At 36.8% G+C, this 24,533-nt stretch overlaps 1 protein-coding gene across 3 annotated transcripts; it reads right to left on the reverse strand.

Annotated features, from left to right (window-relative positions):
• Window positions 1-2,133: 2,133 nt before the first annotated feature.
• VPS4B (vacuolar protein sorting 4 homolog B) lies at window positions 2,134-24,306 on the reverse strand. Of its 3 annotated transcripts, XM_006087169.3 has the most exons (11): window positions 23,963-24,276; window positions 19,911-20,022; window positions 17,899-18,055; window positions 13,856-13,923; window positions 10,815-10,934; window positions 7,813-7,969; window positions 7,294-7,442; window positions 6,719-6,800; window positions 4,855-5,074; window positions 4,372-4,512; window positions 2,134-2,660 (listed from the first exon to the last, which is right to left on the reverse strand). In XM_006087169.3, exons 1-11 carry the CDS (start codon window positions 23,987-23,989, stop codon window positions 2,559-2,561), a joined length of 1,335 nt encoding a protein of 444 aa, XP_006087231.1. In that variant the 5' UTR covers window positions 23,990-24,276; the 3' UTR covers window positions 2,134-2,558. The 3 variants fall into 3 exon arrangements, with proteins under 3 accessions (XP_006087231.1, XP_014309923.1, XP_014309922.1); XM_014454437.2 differs by lacking the exon at window positions 4,372-4,512 and having other exon boundaries at window positions 2,267-2,660; window positions 23,963-24,306; XM_014454436.2 differs by lacking the exon at window positions 10,815-10,934 and having other exon boundaries at window positions 2,267-2,660; window positions 23,963-24,281.
• Window positions 24,307-24,533: the final 227 nt, after the last annotated feature.

Genomic DNA, 24,533 nt, shown 5'->3' on the forward strand with positions numbered 1-24,533 from the left:
AAACCTGGTTAGATTTTAGGCCCAACTACAAAAAAGCTTACTTTTGGTGTAAGTCAATCATTTAGGATACCCCCATGATGACTTTGTTGCTATTTATGCTAACCAGCCCTGCCCTGCCCATCAGCAGGAGCTCTTTGCTCAAAGGCTGGAGAGTAAAATACGTGTGGCGACTAATTTAATAGGCTTAGAAAAAGAGAGCCCTAGCTAAGTAAATGGGACCTTATTTCTTGTAACTCCAACTGTGCTTTCATCTATAAATACTGCAGGATGAGACGAGGGTGAAGGAATTGAGGCATTTACTCAGCACAAAGTTTAAGGAGAGGCCAAACAATTCAGTAATTAAGATAAACAATATTTTCAAAAAATTAAAATTAATGCAAAAGAAAATCCACGATGAGAAAAACATCAAAATTGTAAAAGGCTTTCTTAATATGACTGAATGAATAGCAGAAGTTGGTAATGGGGTTACATCCCTACTGCTATTACCCTCATTGTTGGTCTACATAAATTGTGATTACATTTTTTCCTAATTTAAAAAATGACAAATATACATCACACCCATTAAGGTGGCTAATATAAAAAACAAACAAACAAAATGAAACAAAAATGAGCAATAACAAGAGTTGGTGGGTATGTGGGGAAACTAGAACCCTTGTGTTTCCTGGTAGGGATGTAAATTGGTGCCATCACTGTGGAAAACAATTTGGTGGATCCTCAAAAAGTTCAACACAGAAATACCACATGATCCAGCAGTTCTCCTAGGTGTAGACTCAAAAGAATGGAAAGCAGAGACTCAAACAGATGTAGTCATTTTAAATTATGTTTTGTATCTAATCATTGTGGATAATATTTTTTCCTATACAGAAGACCCCAAAATAAAGAAGCATACACAGAATACAGACAATACTAGGTTATATCAATTTACTTCACGTAAGAACATGTTTCAGGCCTATGATTTCCATTTAATATCAACATAAACAATCTGTACAGAAAATCCTAAGGCAACCATTTAGCATAATATGTAAATGTGCAAATATACTTTAAGACTCAAGTCATTCTATAGTATTTGCAAGGTAGAGCTTTATAGTAATAAAGGTATCTACCTCATTTTAGCTAACTAATAATCCTTTGCATGTATAGCCAATGCAAATGTACAAGGCACAACTTAGTGTTGATGCTAAAGTGTGCAATACACACCCTCAGATTTTTTATTTGAAAATATTAAAATAACATAGTATCACGTTTGTATTTTATTATTGAATGAGACATCAGTTATTTCTAAAGCTTCACAAAGCATCACACACTGACAACATATGTGGGACCAGGACACACTGTTCCCTGAACTTAAAAAAGGTAAAAGAACCGTGCTACTCTATATTAAAAATTATATATATGTATGTACACAGACACACCAACATCACACATAAGACACTTCCCATAATCCAAATGAAGGCCATTCCTTTTAGCACTGGTTCCCATAACAGTATTTTATGGCAGAATTATTTTAAAAGGATATATTTATTTACTACTGGTTTGGGTCAATCTTGCTACAAAAAGACACAACTGAAATAGACAATTTTCTCCTTCAAGATAAAGAGAATGCCTAATTTAGAAAGTTCTTGACATTGCACAGTGAAAGGTATTATTTAGTTAAATATAAAAGTTTGCTTGCCCTGCCAGTGTGGTTCAGTGGTTGAGCATTGACCCATGAACCTGGAGGTCATGGTTCGATTCCCAGTCAGGGCACATGCCTGAGTTGCGGGCTCAATCCCCAGTAGGCAGTGTGCAGGAGGCAGCCAATAGATGATTCTCATCATTGATATTCCTCTCTCTCTCACCCTCTCCCTTCCTCTCTCTGAAATCAATAAAAACATATATATATATATATATATATATATATATATATATATATGTATATATATACATATATATATATATATTTATTTTTTTTTTTTAAAAAGCTTGCAGATTTAAAAGAAATTATTTAAATCTACACAAAGAAAAATGTCAACCTACCAAAAAAAATTAATGAGCCTTGGCTAGAACACAATTCAAAATCTTTCAAGACCAATCAGTCTCTTTGCTGTTTTATTACCCATCCCTGAGAGTAAAGATTCTATCATTTTTAATAAGGTAAATAAATTTACAATGTGAAAAAGATGTTTAAGAATTTTTAAAAAATATGATATAAGCCCTATTTCATTTTAGTAAAAAAGAAAGATAAATGTTTTTTTACAAAGACCACCATTCATAACAATTTTAAAAATTTGTATCTCAAGCAATTGTAATTCTCTTTTTACTGGGTAATTTCTATTTTTTTGCCATTCATGTAGAACTCATTTCTTCAAAGCCCATCATTTTATAATTTTTGTTAATAAGAGCATTTAATTGGTAACAGAGCAAAAATACATATAAAACGTAGAGGAACGCAAAGTGAGATCTATGTTTCCCTGTGGTAAAAGTGTTTTACTGGAAATAACCTGAATGCCATCCAAGAAAGGCAAAAATCCCTCCACAGAAAGAACACACACGGTAAACATCTTCCTCATGTCTTTGGTTTAGCCTTCTTGGCCAAAATCTTCAGAAAACTTCTTTAATTTCAGCAAGTCATGTTCATTGACTGTAGGCTTTGTGCTAGACAGTGATCGTAACATATCACCCTGTCAGGGAAAGGAGAGGGGAGTATTAGTAATAGATTTAATCACTGCTTTATCATCACAATTACTGACTTTCAACTAAGGTCAAACCTGAATACCATAAACTACTGACAATAAACTCTTATTCTTCTAAAGGACAGCTTTGACCATGTTATTCCTTTGCATAGAAACTTTCGATTGCTTGCCTTGTCCTAATCACAACCTTCAATAGATCCTCATTACCCACCAGAAGTAGTCAGTCCTCTGAGCCTGAGGATCAGAACCTTCCAAAACATGCCCCCATCTCTCTTCCAGCCTTAACTGTGTTTTTTTTCCCTTTAACAAGAGGGGGGTTTTCCAAGTGCAACTTCAAAAAAGCAGTCTCAGTCACTTATACTTATGTGAAACAGAATACTATGTGATCAAAATCAATAAATCAGAATTAACTATTACTTAAAATTAAAATGGTAAAAAAATAGGCTAATATTAGGGATTTGTTAAAAAATTAAGTTCTAGGCTATCACTTTGTGTCTTGTAAAATAGTATGAAAATGATGAAAAGAACCAGGACTAGTAAATAAATCAAGGATTGAAACAATAAAAGGGTTTCTGAATAACTTCTCAGATAAACATTATGATTAACACAAATACGTGTATGTGTGTACACACACACACACACACACACACACACACACACACATATTTATATACATATATATATGTTCACATATATATTTATATTTATGTCTACATATCATGTAAAAGTTTCTCTCCTGGAAGTTACTGTTCATTCTACCATAAAGCTCTTTGAATATCTGTGTCGGAAGCAGAAGATTTAAAAAAACTGAGTGTTGCCAAAACCGGTTTGGCTCGGTGGATAGAGCGTCGGCCTGCGGACTGAAAGGTCCCAGGTTTGATTCCGGTCAAGGGCATGTACCTGGGTTGCGGGCACATCCCCAGTAGGAGATGTGCAGGAGGCAGCTGATCGATGTTTCTCTCTCATCGATGTTTCTAACTCTCTATCTCTCTCCCTTCCTCTCTGTAAAAAATCAATAAAATACATTTTAAAAAAACAACAAACAAAACTGAGTGTTTATTAAGAAGAAAACATACAAATGAACCTTTTCAATCATAGTAAGTTCCCTAAGAAATGATGCCTTACAAAATCAAGCTTTATGAATTATTTTAACTCCTTCAATATAAATAGAAATGTAATTTTTTAAATAAAATTATTTCAGAATTCTTTTTAGCACTGCATTATTTAAACTCTCTATAAAGCCTTGAGAAATGAAATAGAAAAACACTACTATGAATATTATGATACCTACATTACGGTTTCTGGATATTTTACCAAATGTGAGATTCAGGGGGAAAATTTTTCACCAGCCCTACTTTTCAGTTAAGGCTTGACAATAATTTACACAATATATATGAGCATTTTGGTAATAATATCCCAACTCTAAGACCTGTAAGGTCAGAAGCCTGTGTTTTTAAAAAAATAACTCATCATTGATAATTAAGGTTTTTCTCAAAGCCTAAGAAAACATTTTAAAGATTATTTCTTCTCTTAAGTTACTTTTTACAACTTTTTAAGTGAGTAGATCGTATTAAATAAACATACCGGATTATGCTAACATTTTCTAGCTAATCTTACATTAACTGAAAATTTTTATAGTTGACAAATTACAAAGTATAATGTTTATGATTTTTGCCAAAAATGAAACAAAATGTCAAACCATGGAAACAATCGGCTCCAAAAGTTTATCCCCAGGGACGTCCACCCACGTCATCTCAATGGCACCAGGGTCCCCAGGAGAACAGGGCATTAAGAGATCATCCACTATGGTATTAGGATCAGCTCGGGAAGGTCCTCGAACCTGGAATAAAGAGTAGTTGAGAATATTTACTTGGATAAATTAAATAAATATTAGATTTAGGCCATTATCAGAAAATTTGAAAATATACTATTATTTCATGTTTCATTAAACATGAAATAGAATAATATACAACAAAAATTGATTATCTCTGGGTGATGGGATAAATCTTGCTTGATTTTATTTTTTTCTTGATGCTTTTCTGTATTTTGAAATTTCTTACAATGATCACAGGGAGAAAATAAGTTAAGATAAAAAAACATGCACATGTACACACTTACAAGCACACACAAGCACACACACACACAGTTAAAACCATATGAAGGACAGATAAAAATTCCTTACCTTTTTAAAATGAGTGGCCGACTGCACTTTTCTAATAGGCTGCATAAGTGCATCACGCACAATGACACTTATGTCTGCCCCTGAGTAACCCTCGGTTTTCTTCCCGAGATCTCGGAAATCTGTTTCTGTTAGACTGTTCTGAGTGGTCCCCAAGTGCAGTTTAAACATTGCAGCTCGGGCAGGGGCCTCAGGCAGAGGAATATAAATTCGTTTCTCAAATCTTAAAATGAAAAACATTACATGAAGGATATTACTATATATATTTCATTTCAATTGAAAATTAGGATATTTTTAAGAAACAAGATATTTAGATATTCTCATTTGTACAAAGTTAAGCTGAATAAGTTAAATGGGCCCATATGTGTTAGAGTTAAACATGTATTTAAGTTAAACGAAGGTAAAATGCCTGCAACACAAAACAAATAAAACCAGAATAGCCACGGAACCAACTGAAATTGGTTAGTCTTTCTCACACGATTTTTGGGTTATCTTGCCATAGTGTTTATATGCCTGGAATTCATGACATGACATGTCCTCCAAGATTACAGTTTCCCATAGAATTATACTCTGAGCTGATCAAAAGATTAATGTAATTAACACCTTGAAACAAGAGATGACAAAATAATTCTCTAAATTCAAAATTGAAAACGCACTCAAAATATTTTAGAATAGACATATTTATTATACAAAATGTCCACTTTATTATAATGGGTATCCAGAACAAATAATTCTACTGTATCATAATTAAGCACCAGGTTTTAGTAACAATAATTTTGCTTGCCTTCTTAGAATTTCAGTATTTGGAGATGGGAAGAAAGCAATGGGGAAAGATTTAAGTGGTCTGTGAAGATGTTTTTTTCTTTTCTTTAGATAATGTTCTGTGGCAATGAAAAGAATCTAAAAAGTTGTCATTATCTCCAGAGATGGGCCCAGAATTAAGCCATCTTAAAAAATAACAAGTTGGCTCAGTGGATAGAGTGTTGGCCTGCAGACCAAAGGGTTACACACCCCCACACACACACCACCACATCTCTCTCTCTCTCTCTCCCCCGCCCCCCCCCCCCCCCCTCTCCTTGGCCTGGGCCCTGGTTGGGGCTCGTGCAGGAGGCAACCAGTTGATGTGTTTCTCTCACATTGATGTTTCAGGTCATGAATTCCTTTTCCTCTCTCTCCCACTTTCCCTAAAAGTTAATGGAAAAATATCCTCAGATGAGGATTAACAACAACAAGAACAAAAGATATTTAAAAAAAATAACCAGCACATTTCCTTTCTTGGTATAGGGTGGTAATCTAGCATCCTGGGAAACCATCAAGTGGATGGAATAAGAGTGGCAAAAACTAAAATGATAATTTTTACCATGTAAAAGTAAATGAATGAAACAGGGAATTGTGAAGCAGTAAAATATTGTCAGAGTGGATATCTTACCTGCAGCTCAAGTTTCATATGCAATTTAAAAGTTACAGACATATTTTTTAACTGAAAATATATCTCAGTTATAATTCTTCAACTTGTATTATTGTCATTTTGCTAAAGTTTTACATGATGGTTCTTCACTGGAATATCAAACTATATTTATAAATTTTTGAAGCATCAGTGCCTTAATCAAAACTAAAGGTAAATATTAGTTATTATCTTTCCCAATGTGAAAGATTCCAGTGTGTGAAAATCTCGTATCTTCAATATAGCAAACAAATAAAGCAAACAAACAGATGCCTGTCTCCCTTCCCCAAGGCAACAGGGTTAGGGAACATTAAAAAACATTCTGCAAACCTGTCAGAATGATTCCTCACTGGAGAGAATGGAAATTCTTACTCACTTGTTACATCTTTAGTTAGATATAAGATATTTACTGTCATATCATACCTTCGCCTAATGGCAGAATCCAGAACCCAGGGTATATTTGTAGCTCCCAGAACCAAAATTCCCTCATTGTCCACACCAACACCTGCATCAAAATAGGCAATATTTTTAATAATTTGTTGTTTTAGTGTTCGTTAAACCTTGTCTCTCTGTCCAGTTAACAATGTGATACATTAACATCAAAGTACCTCATTCTGAGAGTCTCTCTCTGAAAAAAACTATATTGAATCAAATATCAAATTACTAAAATATGATGCAAATATCCCCAAGACTCAAATCTCCTAGACTTTGGACAAATACTATTAATATTCTTTTCAAAATATTTCTTGAGAGATTTCATTTGAAATCTACATATTCCTTTTACTGATACTGCTTCTGGTATAAGCGAATATATAGATCTCTTTATTATTTATACCATCAAGTCCCACAAGATGATTACAACTGGATGGAAGACAGAATGAAACACGGCATAATGAAACAGTCTGTTAGAATGAACAAATTCTGCTCAAGTTTTACATTACTGTTTTAATAATGATTGTAGAATAAATAGAAACTATTTTAGAAATCAGTGACACCACCTTGCATTTGAACTAGGAACTCCGTCTTAATTCTACGTGCAGCCTCGCTTTCATTTTCACTTCTTGAACCACACAGAGAATCGATTTCATCAATGAAGATAATGGAAGGTTTATTCTCTCTGGCAAGTTGGAATAAGTTCTTAACTAGCCTAAAAATAAATAAAAGCTTTCAGTTTCTGGAAAATAGTATACAACACATGGCTTAATGAAAAGAGGAAAACAAAACAATATACAATATTATAGGAACTCTATAAATGAAAAAGCTTAATCATGTTTTGGTCCAGAAAATAAGAATGCTACATTTGGATAATCCACTTTACAATTTACTAAACTATACATATATGTTATCTTTCTCCTGTGAAATAAATTCCAAAGTAGGGACTGATTTGACAGAGAAAATACCTATATGATATCAATTCTCTGAATGTCTATTAATGATTTAAGAATTTATTATTTTATAGAGTGAAATAGTGACTAGTAGGTAAAGAAGAAATTTTAAAAAATCAATTTATTACTTACTTTTCACTTTCACCTAACCACTTGGAAACAAGGTGGGAGGAATGTACTGAAAAGAATGTTGAGTTGTTTGCTTCTGTGGCTACGGCTTTGGCTAAATAGGACTTTCCTGTTCCAGGTGGCCCAAATAAGAGAATTCCCTTCCAAGGTGTTCTCTTGCCTAAAATTTGTGTAAGAAATATAACATGAGAATTTCAAGACTGTTGATTTCAGTTACCAGAGACATCCATCCATGCTGTGAGGAAGTTTTCACTCTAAAGCTATCAGTAGAATAAAATTTTAAAAAAATAAATCATAGATAAATTTATTTTATTTGCTCTTTTTAGAGACCACTTTGTCAAAAGTGAGTTTACATGAATACGATCCTGCTAACAGGAAGTTCATTTCCTTGCTCACTCATTCATTCAACCACTATGTATAGAAACCACAATGTGCAGATAGAGAACTACGAATGCAAAAGGATCTTTGCCCTCCACGGGCTCATAGTCTAGTGTAGAAAAAGAGCTAAGTTAAAAGGCATTTCTGACAAACACTGTGTGCACTCCTAGATATCAGAATATTGTCAGAGAACCCTGGCCAAGTAGTTCACTTGGTTAGAACACTGTCCCCACACGCCAAGGCTGTGGGTTTGATTCCAGGTCAGGGGACATACAAGAATCAATAAATGAATGCATAAATAAGTGGACAACAAATTGATGTCTCTTTCTCTCTCAAATCAATCAATTAAATAAAATAAAATATTGTTGGAGAAACTATATCCACAGGGGAAAAGTAGCTGGAAATATTTTCTTTTAAACACTTATGACCTTTGGAGGAATGAAACTAACAGATTTGGTTGACCCCTTGTGAAATTTTGCCCAATCCCTGATCCCACCAGGAAGCACAGGTTATTATTACAGGTTACATATCCTTTTTCAAATAATTGGGCAATGATAAGGGACGCTACCTTAAACCCTAGTTTTCCTAAAATAAAACGTGAACAAATCAATTCTTTGTATCTCAATTTTGCTAATGAGAAATTATAATGATGCTTAAAATAAATCAGGCTAGATTACACCTGGAAATAAAATATCAAATATACATTAAAAAACTGCTAAGAGCAAATTGTGGATGGGTACATAGTGTCTGCAAAAGAATGATATACAGATGACCATTGGCAAAACTAAATATTGTTATGTTTATTGTTTTCAAAAGCCTCAACTGTTACTTAAATTCTATTTTCCTATTTTAAATGTCTGCAATTATAAGTCAGTGTTCCTTAAGTGTGGTACACATACCACTGGTAGCATTTAAAATGATTTTAGGTGATATATAAATACTTTTTATTTAAATGATTATCTTAAAAAATTTTTTTTAATGTTTTTATTATTTTAGAGAGGGAGGAAGGGAGAGGGATAGAGAGATAGAAACATCAATGAGAGAGGAATATCAATCAGTTGCCTCCTGCACGCCCTCTGCTGGGGACTGAGCCTGCAACCCGGGCATGTGCCCAATCTGGGAATCGAACCAGTGACCTCTTGGTTCATGGGTGAACACTCAACCACTGAGCCACACTGGCCAGGCTAAATGATTATCTTTTTAATGTGTATTAGACAAACACTAATTTTTCCATTTGTAGTAAACACAAAGCAGTCTTTTAAAATAAAGTTACTAAGTAAAATAAGTGAGATCATTTAAAAGTTCAAAAATGGGCAAAACAATCTATGGTGTTCAGAGTTGAGAGTGATTATCAATGGGGAGGAAAGAGGCAGAGGGACTTCCAGGCTACCGGTAGTACTTTTTGATCCAGTTGATGATTATGCAGGCGTATTTACTTTGTGATAAATTTATGAAGCTGAACACTTATGGGTTTCTGCATGTCTCCATATATTTATGCTGTGTTTAAATAAAGATCTGCTCTAAAAGTGAGCGATTTAAAGAAAAATATTTTTTACCTAATGACACATGTGCATGAAAAAATTCATGAAGATGACCCCATAAATGACTCATGTTTGAGAAACACTGGTATAAGTAATATAAAATGACGTCAACTCAACTGTACTTGTACCTTTATAGGATTATGATGCCAACTTTTATACTGTTAGTTTTATATTCCTGAAGTTAGGTTGTAAGTCATACCTCGAGCTAGGTGGACAACAGGTGGACAGGTGTTCTTTGCTCTTCATCACTGCTCTATACGACATCACTGTCCAGACCTGTTCAGTTTGAGGCCAACACCACAGATTTGCTCTCTACATAAACCAGCTTGTTTTTAAAAGAAAAAAAAAAACCTCTATGTCACTGTCAGACGATGGGTATAGCCAAATCACAAACATAGGCTAGCAGTCATGAAAAGGACAAGGAGAAGGAATGGTCTGGCACAGACAAATCAATCACTGCTGGAGCTGTAACTTCAACTTTACCCAGGTGGCGGGTTAGCAACATTCTCCTCTGCCACTAGGGGATACACACTTCATCTGAAAATGGTAAGTAATTCTTACTTCTCTTTTTAAAAAGTGGAAATATTCCTATAAAACTAGTACATGTCCATTACAAACAATTTCAGATAAAAGTAAAAAAAAAGCAAAAAACAGTAAAAATCATCCATCTTATTATATCACTCCGTCTATACCTACTTCTTAGCACATGCATTTATTTAACAAACATGGAATCATACTACACATATTTTATAACTTGCTTTTTGACCTTTTTAATATGCGTGGACATCTTCCCACATTCATTAGATATTGATGTTCACTCTTTGATGAGTGTACAGCATTCCACTGCATGCTGGCGATTTACACTGTGCCCTACTGGCTGACATTCCGATTGTTTTTGCAGTATGTATATTAAACATATGTGTATGTATGTGAAATAAATATCTTTGTTTAAAAGCGTAACACCGCCTTAGAATTTATTTAAGGTAACAAATCATAACATGGTGACAAGAATTCACTATGCTCTACTTCAATCATCAATGTGGTTTTGAAAAATCATCCAAAAAAATTATTGAAAAGCCATCTCACCCGTAAAAAGATGAGGAAATTTAATAGGCAATATCACAGCCTCCTTAAGTGCTTCTTTGGCTCCTTCAAGACCAGCAACATCGCTCCATTTCACATTAGGTCGCTCCATAATAATGGCACCTACAAAAAATTATGTCATCTTTAAATTAAGGAGGACTATTTCATCAAATGTAGATGACAACATGAAATAATGATGTTAAATAAATGTATTATAAAACTGTCTGGAAAAAACTGATGTATTAAAAGCCTTTTTGAAAGAGTGTGATGAGGAAGTAGTTGGGAGTAGGGAGCAGTCAGGAACCTGGGAAAATTCACTTTCCTATGACTGCTTCCTCATTGTGAAGTAAAAATACTACATCCGCCCAAGGTCCTCGGACATGTTAGTGTAAGAGTCAAATGACATAATAAATATTAGAGTACTTGGAAAAGCACCAAACATTACATTACAGCACAAATTCAGGAGTATTGAAAGTGCTCATTCAATGGGAGTTGATTTACTATTTCTCCTCTTAACCAAACACCCCCAAAAAATGATGATCTAATACTCTCCTTTAACCACAGAAAGAAAATACACTTAACAAATTTAACTGAAGACAGACAGATAGATGGACAGATGGATAGAAGGGATGGGAAGGGTATAATGGAGGCAAGAGAGAAAACGTACTCTTGTAGATTTGCAATAGTATCCCGAGATTTGCTAAACAAAAGCCAAACAATTAAAAAACCATATATTTAAAAGCTATAGCAATTGTCACAATAAGAATCTTTTAATATAACTATTGGCAAAACTTTCTAGTTTATCTTTCATCAAAAGCTTTTCCAATTTTCCAGTATATAGAAACTGCTCAACTACAAACCACTAAGCAGTTTGTTCCAAGGTGATGTGTAATTGTATGATAGAGCACTACCACTTACATAATGTACTGCTATCTATGAAATTAGTTTTATGGGTTATTTCTTCTCATTAGAAAATATCACCTATTATTCTAAGAGTAGTTATTCTCTGAAACTTTCCTAAATTATGAAAATCATTAGCTATAGATTAAAATTAAATAAAACCATAAACACTCTTTGCACTCTAAAAGTTGAGACTAAATATGAATTGAGAAAGCCAATTCACTTTTTCGTTTCTATGTTCCATTCAGTTTAGTAACTCTACATAAGGAAATAATTTACATCAGCAGATAGGATTTATGTTAGTTAACAAAAGTAAATTTACTTTGTAAGCAAGCAAACTTGGTCAACTAAAGTTTTTTGCTATGAATTTTCTAAATATGCTGTAATCAATCTTCACATCTAACTAACACATTTTTTCTTAAAATTTAAAGGGGACTTTGGAATGTTTAGTGATAAAAGATTACTTAAATAAAAGTAATATTAATTATTAGACACTGCTTAATGGTTTGTAAAATTAAAAAGGGGATAGGATTATTAGAAAATAAAGGTCAGCCATACCCAGTTTGGCTCAGTGGATAGAGTGTCGGCCTATAGACCAAAGGGTCCTGGGTTTGATTCCAGTCAAGGGCAAGTACCTCGGTTGCAGGCTCCTCCCCGGCCTGGGCCCTGGTCAGGGCTTGTGCAGGAGGCAACCAATTGATGTGTTTCTCTCACATCAATATTTCTCTCCGTCTTTCTCTCTCTCTTCCATTCTCTCTAAAAATCAATGGAAAAATATCCTCAGGTGAGGATTAAAAAAAAGGTCAAATAATTTGACTGTTTCCAATAATATAAATTTATCCAGTTTTTCATTGTAATACTTATTATACAATTAGTTGTTTAATTTTTACTGCACAGAACAGATAGAAGAAAGCATTTTGCCTTACAACTGAAATAAGGCCACTCGGCACAGGACCACTGGGTTGCTCAACCAAACTTACTGAGTACGAAGTGTGTGTCCCCATTGCCCTGGGCAATGGAAACTTAGTTCTATCCTTGGACTACATCCACCATTGAAGTTTTAGGCATATAAAATATCCTCACTAACTGTAGTGTTTCTAAGGTACTGCCCTTATAGTATCCTCCTATACATCCCAGTGGAGTTGGCAAGACGAGACAGATATAATATTACAAAATGAAGAGACTATTCATCATTCACGAACCAAACTGAGCCTATATAATGGAAATCTGTCCCAGTTATGCATTCTATTTGGCAAGATTCAAATGAACAAAATACATAAAATTCAACCTGAAAAAGCATCATTAACATATTAAAAAAACAATCCAATCTCAGTAACTAAAGAAGCCAGCAATTAAATAGATGACTATACACAGAGCTACCACTTATTGAGTTCCTAGAATTTGTTAACTATAATATTAGGCAGTTTTTACATTGTCAGAAATCTTTTACTAGCCCTGAAACAAAAATATTAATTTCTATTTTAGAGCTGGGGCTCAGACTCTGAGATGTTAGGGAACTTGCTCTAGATTTAAGTGGCCGACCTGGGATGGAATTCAAATCTGAATGGAGCCAAAATCTATGCTCCCTCCATCATGCCACTATAGTTGAGGAGAATGAAAGGGTTTTCTTCTGTGTGGAAGGTAAAAAGTAGACAGAAAGAAATATAAAGGGCAGTGCTGAAATAGAATAAAAAAGGCAGATGAGGAAGAGCAGGTAGGAAACATGAAATAAATCATCAATAAATAAGCTACAGCAATAACAACAAAAGCCAGGTGTAAGTACTAATTCATTCTGTTCCTGACAGGATATTTTGATACCCTCAGATTTGGTAGTCTGTTATTAGTCTAAATGTTACCTTCTCTTAACAGGGGAAAAACCAGACAAAATAAAAAATCTGACAGGCTTTTTAAGGCAGGCAAAAAAAACCAAACAATATTTTTACTTCACGGAAAAAACCCCAACCCATTAGAGACCTTAAGGAGAAAATCCTATGAAAACCAGCATGTGACCACTAGAAACCAAAGCCAATTCTTGAACCTATTTAAATACAAGGTGGGGGGTGGGGAAGCAATTCAAATAGACAATTCACTATTGAGTTTTTAAAAAATAACATAGTAAATTTAAAAATGAAATCTAAAGCAACCTTGAAGTTGATTCTGTAGTTTCTTTGCTTCAGGATCATCTGATTCTCCTTCCCCATCACTGTCATTCCTAATAAAAAGAATTTAATATATTCAAATGATCACTCCTTGCTATCAAAATAAGGCAAAAATGAAGAAAAGATTAATTTGAAATATTATAAGTGGCAAAATGAGACATTCACATGAAAAGTTATGCTTATTTTATTACTTTTAAGAATATATTAAGTAAATTATTAAGCAGGCATATTATCCATCAATATGGAATCATGAACAGGAAAGGGGCAAAAAGACCAGAATGAAATCAGGAACTAGCTCCAAATTCCCATGACACACCTATGTAAGTGCTAATTCATAAATGCATACCCCACACCTCATCCCACAAAAGATTTAAGATGAATTACAGAAGAGCTGTAAACAACAATAAAAACACTAGAACCAGGCAAACTATATATTAGAACAAGAAGCCATAACTAGGAGGAAAAAAAACCATTATTCATTATTTAAGGCACAAAGGTCTATAATCCTTAGTCTAGGGCTTCCAAAGGATAAATGAAGCTTCTGATGAAAATGAACTGAGCCCAAAGAATAAGCAGATCAACCCAGATATTTCATAACTAAGAATTTATTCTGAGGAAATAACTTAAGATGAGTTAAAGGATTTGACTACAAGGCTAATCATGCCCACACTGTTCACAACAGGGAAAACAGAATAATGTTTGTTCAATTAGTTACAGGGATTAGCATATTATAGAATACATTGCAATCCTGATAAAAATGTAGAAATGGTTTACTGAAAGGTTGAGTGAAAAATAAAGCAAAATATAGAATATTACATCATTTTTCAAATATAAGCTATAAAGGCAGATAAAACACCTGACAGGTTTTATTCCAAAATAGGAACGCCTTGGTTTTCCCAGGATGGTGGGTCTAGGAGCAAGGTAGAGACTGCAAAGTGATTCACTTGACACTCAGGCCAACCTCCTTCTACCATGCATTCTTGGTACAATAAAGGCTACACTGATAGCACTGCCCTTCCTAGGCTCCCTTGCAGCTAGGGCTCCACATAAGACCAAAGTTTCTCCAAGAAGCAAGCAAGCAACTGAGATGGGGTCTGCATGCAAGGGCACGCCTCTGGGTGAAAGCATTGGCTTTGCTGAGGGAGCTACACCCCACTTCCTGGCATTGTAAGTGCTTGACAGGGGAGTTGGCAGCAGTGGGTCTGTCAGAACGAACCTGGTGGAGCTGGGCATTTCTTCTAGCAGTATGGAACCCAAGCTGGATTCTCTGGCCCCCAGACTCTGTAAGGTAATACACTATAATAAATCCCCTTTACTTAAATTAGCCAAAGTAGGTCCTGCAGTTCAATTCAGAACTGGCATCCCTTTGCTAGGTAGCCATCTCAGCAGAGCACATTACAGCATCTTCAAGTAAGACCAGAAGAGCTTCAACTCTCAGGGAGGAAAGGGCATTTCTGCTGGCAAGGGAGTTTCAAGAAGAGTTGGGGGTCCAGGCTCTCAAAGTTAACTGAATTCTTCACAATAGTTTCACTTCAAGTTTGGAGACTCAGTCTTCCAATAAATGTCCCACTTTTATATAAGAAACCTGGTGAAGTTGAATGTCTGTTGGCATTCAATAATCCACAAGATCAATTGGGGTCTGATTTTTGTATGTCAATGCTATTAGCTGCAGAAGGTAAAATATTCTTCGGTGTCACAAAAAATCCCTGGTTCCCTGACCATGTCTTGAACAGAAGATATAACACCTTTGAGCTTATAATTTTGTTCAAGCTCTCCCATGCAGTTTGAAGCAGCTAGTTAACTCTAGTTCTCATGTTGCTCATGTCCTTCAAACTGGCCTACGGTAGTAGCCCCAATCTCCCAAAACACTGCCTTCAAGGCTCTCCATTCCTGGTGACCACAGGGGATTGGCTAAGTAGCTTGTGCCACTGCATACCATGAACCACGAGTATTATATCCTCTAAAGCTAACCAGAACCTCTGCCTTCAAACGCAAATAACCCCTCCCCAGAATCTAATCTTCTTAAGAGTGTGTTGTCATCTAGAACCACTTCTGGCACCAATTAACAGAATGGTCAGAGGATCTGCGTAGAGTATGTTCCCACTGCTCAGCACCGAACTTGGCCCGAACATACTGAATAATGAACTTTCCATCTGTTAGTGATACATCTCCCATCTGGGAAGACATTCCAAAATTGAGTTTAGATAAGTGGTTCCCAACCATTTTTTGGCCATGCCCCACCTAAGCATCTCGAAAATCCTGATGCCTACTCTGTGACATAAAATTCTTATTCCAAAAGTGAATTCCTATTCACGTGGAGGAAGCCTAAAAGGCCATTAACTTGGTCTAAACAAGCTTCCAAAGAACATGGCTTCCATGAAAGAGAAAAATAAAAGAACAAAAGAACAGTTGAAGTACTGAGGAAGGAATTATTAAAATAATATGAAGTGATATGAAAAAATAGCAAATAAAGTTTCAAAGCTTTAATAGAAAACTAAAATGCATAAATATGTCACAATATATATTTATATACTGTATATGAGGTCCTAGAACCATAAAAAAATGCAAAAAATTCATTGTTAATAACTCATTCTTGAATTGTCCCCCTTAAAAATCAAATTGCTCCTCTGTGGGGCGTGTGCCACTGGTTTAGATGTTTATAAATAATGCTGTGTTGATTTCTTCACAATGACAAAATAAAAGCAAATATAAAGCAAATTCATATAAAGAAAAACTTTACATAAGATATCCAAAAAAATAATTCACATTATTGGAGTCATTTTTCTTTTTGTCCATGTGGTTAGTACAGACTAAGAGTCAATACTATTAATCAAAAATTTAATTCACATATCATTCCTATAATTTCAAACTTCAATGTTATATAATGGCCAGAGGGTAAAGAACTGAGTACCATTCCTACAAATGTTTTTTCCTACTACTACCAAGTGGTCATGGAGAGTCAGTTGAGGTATATTGTCCCTAAGCTTGGTAAAGTAGGGGTTGGGAAACTTCCTCTATAAAGGACCAGACAGTAAATATTTTAGGTTTTGTATGGTCAGAAAGTTTCTGTTGCAATTATTCAACCTTGTTGGTACAGCACAAAAACAGCCATAGCCAATAGGTAAATGAATGGGTAAGGCTCTGTTCCAATAAATCTTTATTTATAAAAACAGGCTGCAGGTCAGACTTGGCCCATGAGCCATTGCCAATACCTAGTTTAAATGAAAGAAATTTATTTCACAAATACAATTTAATTTTATCTTTTAATTGATACAATAAAATCTAACACTCTAGGATAGAGAGTCCCAAACAAGATGAACTCAAAGAGGCCCACACTAATACACATTGTAATTAAAATGCAAAAGGTTAAAGACAAACAGAGAATCTTAAAAGGAACAAGAGAAAACCAATTAGTTACCTACATCGGAGATCCCATAAGACTGTCAGTAGATTTCTCAACAGAAACTTTGCAGGCCAGAAGGGAGTTGCAAGAAATATTCAAAACAGTAAAAAGCAATGACCTACAACCAAGATTACTCTACCCCACAAAGCTATCATTTAAAATAGAAAGATAAAGAGCTTTCTAGACAAGAAAAAGCTAAAGGAGTTCATCACTACCAAATCAGTATTATGTGAAATGTTAAAGGGTCTTATTTAAGAAAAAAAGAAGATAAAAAATATAAACAATAAAATGGCAATAAGTAGATATCTATCAACAATTGAATCTACAAACAAAATGAACAAGCAGAACAGAAAACACATAGATACAGAGAACTTTTTGTTGGTTGCCAGATGGGAGGTGGGTTAGTTGAAAAAAGGTGAAGGGCTTAAGAAGTACAAATTGGTTGTTACAGAATAGTCATGGGGATGTAAAGTACAGCATAGGGAATAGTCAGTAATTTGTAATAACTAGGCATGGTGCTGGATGGGTGCAGGATTTATTGGGATGATCACGTATTAAGTTATGTAATGTCTGGTCGCTGGGGTGTACAAAAAATAATAAAAGAAAATGAAAAAAAAATGCATACCCCTTCTCATCAGCTGGACTCGGCTGTCCTTCTTTCACTGGCTTCTGTGGTTTTTTCTCTTTCTTTTTCAGGTATTCCTTTAGTTTTTCTGCTCTATCAAGATATTCTGTACACTTTGCCCTGATACTTTGCTTGGCTTTATCACCCTGTGCTTCATCTATTAAAGGGAAATGAGAGAGATTTTTCCATTAGTGTTCCATCCAGATATTTTTAAGCTCTTAGATATACTTTTTTTATGTTGGTTAATCTTCACCCAAGGATATTTTTTCCACTGAATTTTTTAAGGGAGATGCCACACAAGAGAGTGGGAGAAAGAGAAGGAGGGAGTGGGAGGGAGAGAGGGAAGAGACAAACATCGAGGTGAGATACATTGATTGGTTGCCTCCCACACGTGCCCCGAACCTGCAACCCAGTTACATGCCCTTGACTAGGAATAAAATCTGAGACCCTTTGGTCCATGGGCCAATGCTCTAACCACTGCAACACTTTTCAGGGCCTTAGATATACTTTTAAACAACGAAAATCCATTTTGGGGGAGGAAGATTATATTTAGCTCATCCTAACCAAGGATTGTCAATCTTTATTATTCCTTCTCAGCAAGTTCAGAGGCCAACAGTGGGTTTGAATCAGAAATAGATCTGAGCAAGGCACTAGAATATTTTAAGTTAATATTGGATAGTAAGAAATTATCTAATATTCTATTCTCTTCCCTTACATTTTATATAGATAGTTGAAAGCTGCTTATCTATACTAATAAGAGTAATATGCTAATTAGACCGGACATCTTCCGGACACCCTTCCGGACAAAGCCACAGTGGTGGGGGCAGGGAAGAGCAGTTAGGGGCAAACAGGCTGTCAGGGGCAATCAGGCTGGCAGGGAAGGGCAGTTAGGGGAGATCAGGCCGGCAGGGGAGGGCAGTTAAGGGGCGATCAGGCTGGCATGCAGAGTGGTTAGGGGCAATCAGGTAGGCAGGCAGGTGAGTGGTTAGGAGCCAGCAGTCCCAGATGGGAGAGGATGCAGGCTGGGCTGAAGGACCCCCGCCCCGCCATGCACGAATTTCGTGCACTGGGCCTCTAGTCTCATATAAAACCAGTAACACAAACAGAAATAAAGCAACATTAACAATTTCCATTCATGTCTACATAAGCTTTATTTCAGAGTATAAAAAGTGATAAAAATCCCATATATTATGTGTACCAACAACATAGTAATTTACTACATATGGGCAGGCCTCTGTGAGAGCTACCTGAAAAGTAGACTTCAGCAATATACGCAGTGCATGGGATTGGCCCCACATTTTGCATGTTATAATTCATTCTTAGTTTCACTTTAATTTGACAGAAAAGTCTCAAAACTTAAATAGGAAACTCAAAAGAAAATGCTGAATTATCCAATGGCTAAAATTTTATTTAGAAATAACTTGAATTTTACCAGAAAGATGTCTTTTCTAACATCTTATTTCACCTATGTTCAGCATTACACTTAAGATACATGAAGGCAGGAGATTTTCCCCATTTTTCCAATACTGCTGGATCCCCATGCCTGGAACAGTGCCTGACACATACGGAACGTCCAATATTCGAAAAATACATGGAAAAGAAAAAAAGGTTCCCAACCTTTTTAAAAACAGTATTTTCAAAGAGATGCTTAGAAGATGAGAAGGTTCAGATTATACAAATTGGGTATAATAAAATAAAAACATTTCTACTGACTATATGACATGTTCAGGTATGCGAAGTAACAACTATAATAGTTGTGCAGATTTATTAACTGAGTACCCAAAACCTGTCTAGATGCTAGAAAACTAGTAGGATTTATTTATATTTGCAAATTAATGTTATATTTTATATATTTCATATATATTTAGAAATATATCATATTGTATTTATAGTATATATATTTGCAAATTGATAGTTTAGAATTTTCTGGCATTGTACTGGAATGTTCATAAATGAAACAGATTAAATTTTCTTTTGGTGTTTTTAAATAAAGAAACAAACTATGACCTTACATTTAACTACGTGGAGAAAATACTGGACAGCATGTTGATAGAGTTGAAGGGCTTCCTCATAGTTCCCAGCCTTGTCTTCCTGGGCTGCTTTGCTAGCAAGATCTATTGCTTTCTGTTTGAGGAGAAGCAAAATCATACCATCAAAATCACACCACTGAAATCAAACCATCAAAATCAAAGCATAAGTGTAAGTTTGAAGTAAATAATCATATGGAAAGTTGTTTTTAAAAAATACAACCTTAAAACAAATACATCTTTTTTCTAAATCACAATAACATCCTATATAATAAAATCCTAATATACAAACAGCAGAATGACCGGCAGAATGATAGGTCACTATGACACGCATTGACCACCAGGGGGCACATGATCAACAGAGGAGCTGCCCCCTCGTGGTCAGTGTGCTCCCACAGAGGGAGCACCACTCAGCCAGAAGCCAGGCTCATGGTGAGCACAGAGAAGGTGGCAGGAGCCTCTCCTGCCTCCACTGCAGGTGGGTGGTAAGGAGCGAGGGGTCCTGGACTGTGAGAGCCCTGGAATGCGAGAGGGATGTCTGACTGCCGGCTTAGGCCTGAAACATTAGTAACATGAAATATATTTATAATTAAAGTTTTTGGAAAGAAACAATTTTTACATGTAGTACAAGTTCAACTGTTTGGAACAACAGGAAAAAAAAAGCACAGGAAAAAGATGGGGAGGAAATTTAACTGAACTTATCTTTGATAAGACTTTAATTTTTTCATTTTCTACTTCCGCATCTTCTAAAAATGTCCATAATGCACATAGTCTACTTTTGAAGTATTTTTTGTTAAAAAAATTCCCCGAAATAAATTCATACGAATACATCCAACTGAATGACAATGCAAAAGCAAGTAAATGGCAGTAAAATAGAATTTTCAATAAATGGTATAAGAGCAACTGGATATCCATAAGCAAAGAGAGAACTTAAACTTCAACCTAAACCCCACACTTTATATACAAATTAACTCAAAATGGATTATGGACTTAAATATAAAATATAAAACTATAAAATCTTAGTTCTTAGACTTGATACCAAAAGCACAATATATAAAAGAAAAAAAAATTTTTTCATCAAATTTAAAACCTTTTGGTCTGTAAAAGATTGTTAAAAGGACAAGCTACAGACTGGGAGAGATATTTGCAAACCACATGCCCAGCAAAAGAGTAGTATTTGGGCCCAACCAGCGTGGCTCAGTGGTTGAGCATCGACCTATGAAACAGGAGATGAAATATATAAAGAACTCGAAAAGCTCAACAGTTATAAAAAGAATCTAAGGAGAAAATGGGCTCAAGACCTGAAGAGACATTTCACCAAAGAGGATATACAAATATAAGCACATGAAAAGATGTTCAACATCATTAGCCATTAGGGAAATGCAAATTAAAACCACAATGAGATGTCACTACACATCTATCAGAATGGCTAAAATAAAAACCAGTGACAATATCAAATAGTGGTGAGGATACAGAAAAATTGACCACTCATATACTACAGGTAGGATGTAAAATGATACAACCACTCTGGGAAACTGGTTTGTTCAAACAAATCTAAACTTGCAACTACCATATGAACCAGCAACTGCACTACTGGGCATTTATTCCATAGAAGCAAGACCTATGTTCATGCACAAACTTGTACATGAATGCATCAGATGTCCGTCAATGATTGCATGGTAAACTGTGGAACATCCCTACCATGGAGTATTACTCAGTGCCAAAAAGGAACTACTGATACAGAGATGGTAGGGAAAGGGGGGGGGGGGCGGTTTACAGGGGACGTTAGGTGACTGTGGTTATAAAAGGTCAGGAGGGATCCTTATGGATAGAACTATTCTATATCATGATGGTAGTGATGGATACCTGAACCTACACCTGACAGAACTCTACACACACTCAAATACACACTAGTACAAGTGAAAGTGGGGAAATCTGAACACGACTGGTAGAATGGATCGGTGTGCCCATCTGGTTGTGATACTGTACTATAATTTTACAAGATGCCACCATGTGAGGCAACGGGATAGAGAGTACACAAGATCTCTGTATTATTTCTTCACAACTGAGTGTGAATCTATAATTATGTCAAGGTAAAATTTTCATTAAAAAACTATCTTTAATTTTTTAAAATATACATACACATATAAAACAAGCATGGTTTATTTAAATATTCCAACTAGGAGCTCCAGTGGCGCAATCGGTTAGCGCGCGGTACTTATAAATATTCCAACTAGATTAATTTAGGTCGTAAAACTGTATGCAACAGAAGTAAGAGCCTGTAGGGGAAAAAAAAATGGTCATGATTCTACTATATTAAAAGTAAGCATATAACTCAGATAAGAAAAAATTATTCAAAGAACCCCCAAACCAATCACATGTAAGAATATTATATTTTGAAGCAGATTGCAGAGAAAGAATGAAAGCTGTAAATGGGAGAAGAGGCTGTTATTGGGGCACACACACCCTGTTTTGTAGCAGCAAGGAAGAACAGAAGTCATATGCTTTCAAATTGACAAAAGTAGAAGTTACTTGTTTCACAGCTCAATTAGCCTGAACTTAAAGCTAAATTTTCAAAAGTTTGGTAAACTAGGCAAAATATAAAGGTCTCAAAGTTGTAGCATGTGGTCACCTGGTGGGTTATGTGCCTGGTCATATAAAAATGTATCAGGAAGGCTCAGTGGCTAAGCCATGTGCAGAAATAAGTTCTTTCTTATTCTGGCTGTAATTTTCTTCTATTATTTTTACTCACTGTGCCACTCACCACGGGCGCAGTCTCCTCATTCGAGGTCAGCCCTCTTTTAGGCACGACACTGACCTTTGTTAAAGTAAAATGCTTACAACCAGTATTTAATAATCTATCTCCAAATACAGTACCCTGACTTTAAACCAACCCTTCTCTCATGGACATGCCTCTACACCGTCCAATACAGGAACCACAAGAAGCCACGACTTCTGCGCACTTGTGGTTAGTGTGACTGAGGAGTGAGTTTTAAATTTCCTTTAAGCAAAATTTAAACAGCCACATGTTGCTACTGTACTGACAACGCATGTTAAGCCTTTAATGAAGGATGATGATTTTCCCTGCTGAATGTCCCACTTCACCCTTGTGTCTGTTAGCATTTTTAATTTGAAATGAAGTTAACTGTGTCTTGCGTGGTTTGGGAGTGCTAGTAATTCTTTTAGGATACAATCTGACCATTTTCCTAGCTCCCGCCCTGGTTAAATCCACGATCGCACTTGTCAATACTAGTGCCCAGTCTCCTCGGTGGTCAGCCTGCTTCCACACTTGCCACCCCGCAGCAGCCAGCGCAGGGCACCCATCGATTCCTACCGCAAACAAGAAAACCCAAGTACTCGAGGCTAAGTCACATTCCGAAGCCCCAGATCCACTCTGGGGATGGGAGACACTTCCAGAAAGTTCTCAATGTCCGCTCCACAGAGGCCTAACGATGAAGTCTAAAATTTTAGGGCTCCTTGATTGGTGCACAAAAGACCATGCTCACTGGGGTGGGGCGGGGAGGTGGAGCCACAAGGTAATTCAAAACCACCCCCTGATCTTATACACTACACTCTGGGAGCCACAGAGGAGTGCACACAAACGCATATTCTCAATGAACCCACGGATTCTTCCGAGTCCAAGACCGTTCCCCGTCTCTATTCGCTTGACAGCTCGAAGGGAAGAGCTCTGCAGCACCAGCCCGAGGAACGAAGCGCCAACTAGGACCGCCCCCCTTTCCACTGGTCCAGCGCAGAGCTTTGCACACATTCCGTGCTTCCCACTCTCTCCGACACAGACGGAAGCGTCTGCTCACAGCGCTGCCCAGTTCGCTTCAAAGGCGGCTGGTTAAGGGAAAAGGAAAGTCTCAACATCAGTCAGGAGTCTCCGAAAGCCGGAGGGAGACCCCGGAAGCGAGCGGAAAGCACCGGCCGCCCAGACCTGCGCCTGGGCGCCGCCCTCCTCCTCCCTCTTCCCCGCCCTCCGCCCCCCGCCCCGCGCCTCCAGCCCTCCAGGGCGGGTGGGAGAACAGTCCTACCTGGAGGTTGGTCGAGGTGGACGCCATGGCGGAGACCCGAGGCGGTTCCCTGCGGAGGAACGAGGGCACGGGACCAAGAGCGGCGACGTCGAGTGGCGCCTGGAGTGGCCCCAAACGAGCACAGGTTGGGGACTCTCGGACCCCCTAGCAGCGGCCTCCCTTCCGGAATTTGTTCCGAAACCACACGGAGCCCCGAGAGCCCCTTACCCTCCTCACAAAACTTCCGCAATCCCGGGCCCCTCCGGGCTCTCGTCCCGCCTCTGGCCCCAGCACTTCCGCTTTCGTCATCAGCTCGCGCACTGCCCAGTTCTCAGTCACCCGGGTCTCGCCTTAGCCTGGGGCATCGCGAGACTAGCAGAGGCTTCCCGGGAACCCGCCGAGGTTTGGCGGAAGTCAAGCTAGGGGCGGGCGCACTGCGGCTCCGGCCTAGGGACCTAGCAGGAACAATTAATTCCCTTTTCTTCTTTTCCGGAAGTCTTGTAGTTTAAGATGGGTTACTGGCTCTGGCTCCTTTCAGCCACGTCATGGAGCATGCTCTGTCTCTCTGCAGCTTTTGAGTTGGAAAATGCCC

The sequence above is a fragment of the Myotis lucifugus genome, unplaced genomic scaffold (genome assembly GCF_000147115.1).
Source record: "Myotis lucifugus unplaced genomic scaffold, Myoluc2.0 scaffold_36, whole genome shotgun sequence".
In the NCBI taxonomy this organism is placed as follows: Eukaryota; Metazoa; Chordata; class Mammalia; order Chiroptera; family Vespertilionidae; genus Myotis; species Myotis lucifugus.

What these genes read in the sequence shown, in the direction of transcription:
- VPS4B (XM_006087169.3), bottom strand. Translation starts at nt 23,989, where the DNA reads ATGGCGTCCACCTCGACCAACCTCCAG. An exon ending in TTTTCTCCACGTAGTTAAAT is followed by an intron (nt 18,056 to 19,910) that starts GTAAGGTCATAG and finishes TCCCTTTAATAG; the next exon opens with ATGAAGCACAGGGTGATAAA. An exon ending in GATTCTGCCATTAGGCGAAG is followed by an intron (nt 5,075 to 6,718) that starts GTATGATATGAC and finishes TTTCATTTTAAG; the next exon opens with ATTTGAGAAACGAATTTATA.